Source organism: Lontra canadensis, unplaced genomic scaffold, assembly GCF_010015895.1.
Source record: "Lontra canadensis isolate GAN:19392208 unplaced genomic scaffold, GSC_riverotter_1.0 scaffold2, whole genome shotgun sequence".
Lineage (NCBI taxonomy): Eukaryota > Metazoa > Chordata > Mammalia > Carnivora > Mustelidae > Lontra > Lontra canadensis.
Window position 1 is genome coordinate 21441609 of NW_022630996.1, and position 6000 is coordinate 21447608.

General features: G+C 36.3%; 1 protein-coding gene across 1 annotated transcript in view; it reads left to right on the top strand.

Moving 5' to 3' along the window:
• Nucleotides 1–4411, top strand: part of AASS (aminoadipate-semialdehyde synthase) — a 52259-nt gene extending 47848 nt beyond the window's left edge. The window contains exons 21-24 of the mRNA XM_032870472.1: nt 488–603; nt 1290–1378; nt 1887–2063; nt 3242–4411. Coding sequence (XP_032726363.1) covers nt 488–603; nt 1290–1378; nt 1887–2063; nt 3242–3360 — 501 coding nt within the window. The 3' untranslated portion in view covers nt 3361–4411. The remainder of the gene's footprint in view (nt 1–487; nt 604–1289; nt 1379–1886; nt 2064–3241) is intronic.
• Nucleotides 4412–6000: the final 1589 nt, after the last annotated feature.

Consider the following 6000-nt stretch of genomic DNA (forward strand, 5'->3'; position numbering starts at 1 on the left):
TGGAAAAAAGTCTCGTTTAGAAAGTAGAAAAAGCTATGACCATAGCTTAAGTGTTATTGCTTTGAGGTTTTATTATCTGCAAGGTCTTTCTCATCTCTTGAACCTACAAAAGAACTCTGGTTGCTACTGGCAACTGTAGCAATGAGTCCCTTCCTCTTGATCCTGACCAAAATGGACTACTAGAGGGTGAGGGAGAATGGGTGAAAAAGTAATGGAGAGAATGTGATGGTAAATATGGTGCCACCTGTTTAGTAATGGTTTCATGTTATGACCCATTTTTATTGCTGAAAACTGTTCGGAATATCATTTATTGATGGGTGAGTGTGTAGACGTGTGTGTATGTATGTGTAAGTATTACAGTTTACTATTTCTAGTCATTTCTAATTTAAAGTTTGAGGTGCCTTTGTGATCAGATGTCTTAATATGATAATTTCTCAACTGATTATTTATTAGGAACTGAGAATTTTATCTCTGTTTTTATGACCAGAAAGAACTCCTTTGTGATCTGGTTGGGATTTCCCCCTCCTCCAAGCATGATGTGCTCAAGGAAGCTGTCTTTGAGAAACTAGGAAGAGACAACACCCAGCTGGAGGCTGCTGAATGGTAGGTACCCACCAGTCGACTTAGAGAGCAAAATACTGAATTCCTTCAATATCAATACAAAGATCAATGATTTTTCAGTCTTTTCTAGTCAAAAAGGGTCAAGATAGAACCAGACATTTTACAATGTCTTTGATTAATTTGCTGCTCTAATGTTGGCCTGTTGTAGACAGATTGCCACATATACTGTGTTCATGTGGGGATAAAAAGTAGATAAAGAGAGAACTTCAGTGGCAGTTATAACTTGGGAAATACTTATTTTGAGGCACTTTACTACTCAGTTCCCAAGTAAGATGGGATGTTTTTTTCTCTCCCTTAGGAGAGTCTCCTAGTCTTCTGCAACTACTTTAAAATGTTCATTCACACAGATATGGCACATTATGCTGGTCTCCTTAATGTGGGAGAACTAACCTGCAAATTAATCTCACGAGAAGTTTTACAATAGTGTGGATTTATAGTGTGTCAATTCAGCTCCAGGGAGCACTGCCTTTGGGGGGGGTGTCTGATGATTCTAAATATTAAAACATTACTATTGTACTGTTGTTTACAGTATAGGAGAGTCTATAACTTGGACTGTCATCTTTTGATTCTTCCCTGTCAGGATAAAAATCCAAAGAGCTCCCTTCTTCTTCCCAAGTGGGATTTTGTGTAGGACTTGACCTAACACAGCTACCTCTTGTGCTTTTCAGGTTGGGCTTACTTGGGGATGAACAAGTCCCTCAAGCAGAGTCTGTGGTGGATGCCCTCTCTAAACATTTGGCCAGGAAACTCTCCTATGGTAGGCCATGGGGTATTAGCTACACATCCCAGAAGCAGCATCCTAAGCAGTCAGCGCCACTAGTGAATATGAGGGCAGGGCTGGAGCCAACCAGTAAGGATGGGGAAGTATACTAGGAAGGAAAGAACACTAGGGCTATTTTTCCTGAGGGAAGAATGAGAGAACTATCAAGTAGGAATGAACTTGGGGGATATAGGAAAGGAACAAATAAATATTTTTAATGCATTAGGAAAATGCTGATGGGACATTTTTGGGGTAAGAGTGGGCACTTTCATGTCTATAGTCAGGCAACAGTGATACCAACCTGGACGAGGGAACGTGGCCAGAGTTATCATTTCTTGAGTTTTTCTCTTGGCCTTTGGGCTAAAGAACAGTATAGATAATTGTTTAAGGAACACATATGATGGGAGGAGAAACTTGTGAGAGCAGAAGGGTAGGAGCAGATGAATTTCAGTATTGGAGTTGTAATGATAATGACATTTAAGAATGTCTGTTTATTCATTTTAAGGCCCTGGAGAGAAAGATATGATTGTGATGAGAGACAGTTTTGGAATCAGACATCCTTCTGGACATTTGGAAAATAAAACTATCAATCTTGTGGTTTATGGGGACATCAATGGCTTTTCAGCCATGGCTAAAACTGTGGGGTTACCCACTGCCATGGCAGCCAAAATGTTACTTGATGGTAAGTTCTTTTTTGGAGATCTGACTCTGTCTCCATTCATCCCCAAGTCATTCAGTGCTTGGATATCAAATAATTGCTCTTGAGTATGAGACTGGTGTTCACTAAAAGTGAGCTGTCTCCGAAGTTTAAGTACTGACTTGACTGGAAGGTCACCTGATGGTGAGTAAAAGCCATGGGGTTTAGAGTTATACCCATTTTTGGCTCAGTTCATTCACAAGATGGCAGCGTGATGCAGTGCAAGTTACTCAGCATATCTGAGCTCTAGAGCTCCCTTGTCTTTAAAATGGGGATTGTCATCCAAATTCATAGTTTGTGGGGTTTTTTTGTGATGCTGAAATGAAATAATACATAGAGCTCCTACCACATACATGATACCCCAGGCAATGGTAACTCTTCCTTTCTTCCTTTCATTTCCCTTCATATTTTAGGGGTGCTAACACTGAAAGAGCAGAGGGTATTTGCTTCCAGATCCCCAGAAATACAGACCATGTTTTATTAATCTTCATTTCTCAGTATGTTATCAGCACTCAATAAATATTTTGAATGAGGTGAATTCAAATTTTAACTCTTCCCTCTCCCCTTGAGGTCATCTGTACCCTTTAAGCATTACCTCTGAGTATAATCCTTCATTTGGCCCTTGTGAGTGTGTGAGGGGAATAACAACATCAGGCAACTAAATGTGAAATACTGAAAAAAATGTATCTACAATAGCGTATCAGCTAATATCAAATTAAATGACCTTATATTGATTAAATGATTGAATAACTTAGTTATTGAGGAACCAGAGTAAAGAGGTGATGAGGGGTGAGGTCATCACGGGCTTTAAGGAAACTACTCAGACTTTCTGTTTCAGTCATCTTGACAAAAGCCTGTGCCCAGATAATCAGATTGGTTTCAATTCATTCTGTTGGTGTTTTGCCCTTTTTTTTTTTTTTAAAGCATCAGCAAATAAAGCAGACAAGTTAGGTTTACTTTTCTGTCTTACTACACTTGATTCTCTGATCATTTTGGCAATAGTTAATACAGTTAAATACAAATTCTGATACTATCCCTTAGTCCAGCTCTGCTTTCAATCTACAGTTAACACCTTTCCCTGTTTGTGATATGGAGACTCTTGCTGTGGAAATGAACCTCAATAATACCTTTAAAATGGTAACTACAAATTTATTTTCTTCTAGGTGAAATTAAAGCTAAAGGCCTGATGGGGCCCTTTTCAAAGGACATCTATGGACCAATATTGGAGCGAATTAAAGCAGAAGGCATTATATATACAACACAGAGCACAATTAAACTGTAATTAAGAATTATATCTTATTTTTATCTTCCCAGGCAACACAGCTCTGAACATTTGTGCAACAAACCTACTTGCTAATGTGCTACTTTGAAATACAAAGCTTGATATTTTTTGAGTCAGTCAATACAATGATGTTTTTAAAATATAAGTCTCTATTTTAATATGAAAACATCTGGAACAGGAGATGCCAGTAATTACCAGAAAACTTTAATAATTCTACATGTATTTCTTCATGTGTATGCAAAAGTGATGATTGTACTGTATGTTAATTTATTGTGCAACTTTTTTCTTACAAGAATATATTTTCTTATGATCAGCAGATAAACTTTTATCTTTTTAGTAAGAAAAATTTTTTCACAAAGTTATATTTTTGTATTTTTCAAATGGATTCAGTTAGATACTCTTAGATTACCCATCTATAAGCCTTTGCAATAATTCTGTTCAATGTTTTTTCAGTAAAATTATGATTTATCTAGTAAATGACATTTTTTTATAGTTTTCTCTTGAGTGTTTGTAAAAGGAAATAAGATTAATTCAGAGTCCACATGATCACCTCATTAGGGGCAGAAAAAGCATTTAACAAAATTTAATACCCTGTTGTAATAAAAAAGACTCAACAAACTAGGAATTGAAAGGAGCTTTTTCAACCTGATGAAGAACATCTATGAAAAACTCATAGTCAGCATCACAACTTACTTAAAGACCGAAAGATTTCCCCTTGAAATCAGAAACAAGAAAATGAGGCTGTTGGCACTTCTACTCAACTTGTACCAGAGGGTCTAGCCAGGGCAGTTAGGCAAGAAGATGAAATACAATATATCCAGATTTGGAGGGAAGAAATAGAACTATCTCTATTTGCAGATGGTATTATCCTATACAGAGAAAATCCAAATGAATACTTTAAGAAAACATTAGAACTAATACGTGAATTCAGCAAAGTTGCAGAACACAAGAGTAATGTACAAAATTGATGATGTTTCTATATAATATCAGTAAACGAAACAAAAATGATACTGGGAAAACAATTCAATTTACCATAGCATGAAAAAAAAAATAGGAATAGATTGTGAGTCCAGAAACAATCCTCATGTTTATGGTCAAGTTGATTTTTGAAAAAGTTGGTAAGACAACTCAATAGAGGAAAACAGTCTTTCCATCAAATGAACCACTGAATATCCACATACAAAAGGATGAAGTTGGACTCCTTCCTCACAGCGTATACAAAAATGAACTCAGAATGGACCAAAGACCTAATTATAAGAGCAAACTCCATAAAACTTAAGAAAGCATAGTTGGAAGTCTTCATGCCCTTGGATTAGGCAATGGTTTCTCAAGTAATTAAAACCAAAAGCACAAACAACAGAAGGAAAAAAATAGATAAATTGCACATCATTGTCAGAATTAAAAACTTCTGTGCTTCCAAGAATACCATCAAGAAAGCAGAAAGACGACCCGTAGAATGAGAGAAAATTTTTGCAAATCATGAATCAGGTAAGGGAGGAACCTGCATAAAGGACGACTGCAGCTTAATAAGTAGACGAAGAGGCCAGTTAAAAAAGTGGACTAAGGATGTGAATTGACAGCTCTCCAAAGAAGATACACGAAACCAATAAGCAAATGAAAAAATGCTGAACACCATGAGCTACCAGGGAAATGCAAATCAAACATAATGAGATACCACTTCATACGCATCAGGATAGTTAATAAAGAAAATGATAGAAAGTGTTTGCGGGGATGTGGAGAAACTGGAACCCTCATAAACTGCTGGTGGAAATGCAAAATTATGCCGCCACTTGGGAAGACACAAGTTCCTCAAAAAAGTTAAGCATAGAGTTACCACAGGAGCCAGCAATTCCACTCTTAGGTACATACCCAAGAAAAATGAAAATATACGTCCACACGAAAACTTTAAGTAAATGTTTATGGCAGCATTATTCACAATAACAAAATATCAAAACAAGCCGTCAATGAATAAATGAATAAACAAAATGTGGCTATCCATACAATGGAACATTATTTGGTAATAAAAGGGAAATGAAGTTCTGATACATGCTACCACATGGAGGAACCTTGAAAAGATTATGCTAAGTGAAAGAAGCCAGACAAAAAGTCCACAGTGTGGTATGATCTCATTTATATGAAATTGTCCAGATAGTCATATCTATATTTAGAGAAAATAGATTAGTGGCTGCCTAGAGCTGGGGACTTGGGGGAAAGTGGGACTGATACCTGATGAATTTGGGTTTCTTTTTAGGGTGATAAGAATGTTGTAGAGTTGATTGAGGTAACAGTGTCACAACTTTGTGTATATACTAAAAATCATTAAACTGTATACTTCGTGTGAATTATATAGGATATGAATTCTATCTCAAGTTATAAAATGATTATAAATAAAAAATTTCTTGTTCCTTGGGGAAAAATATAAACTAAATATTCCTTTTGAAATATAGAATAAACCCTTGTTTGCCATTCTAGGACTATACACATATCCTAGTATGGAACGAATTCTGCCCTTGAAATAAGCAGGTATTATGCATGGCGTATAAAGAAGTTGAGAAAACAGCTATGATATTTGAAAAGGATCTAGGTTGATGAAGGCCTAGTCCTACCTGTCAAAAATAATATATGTAGATCAATATTAAT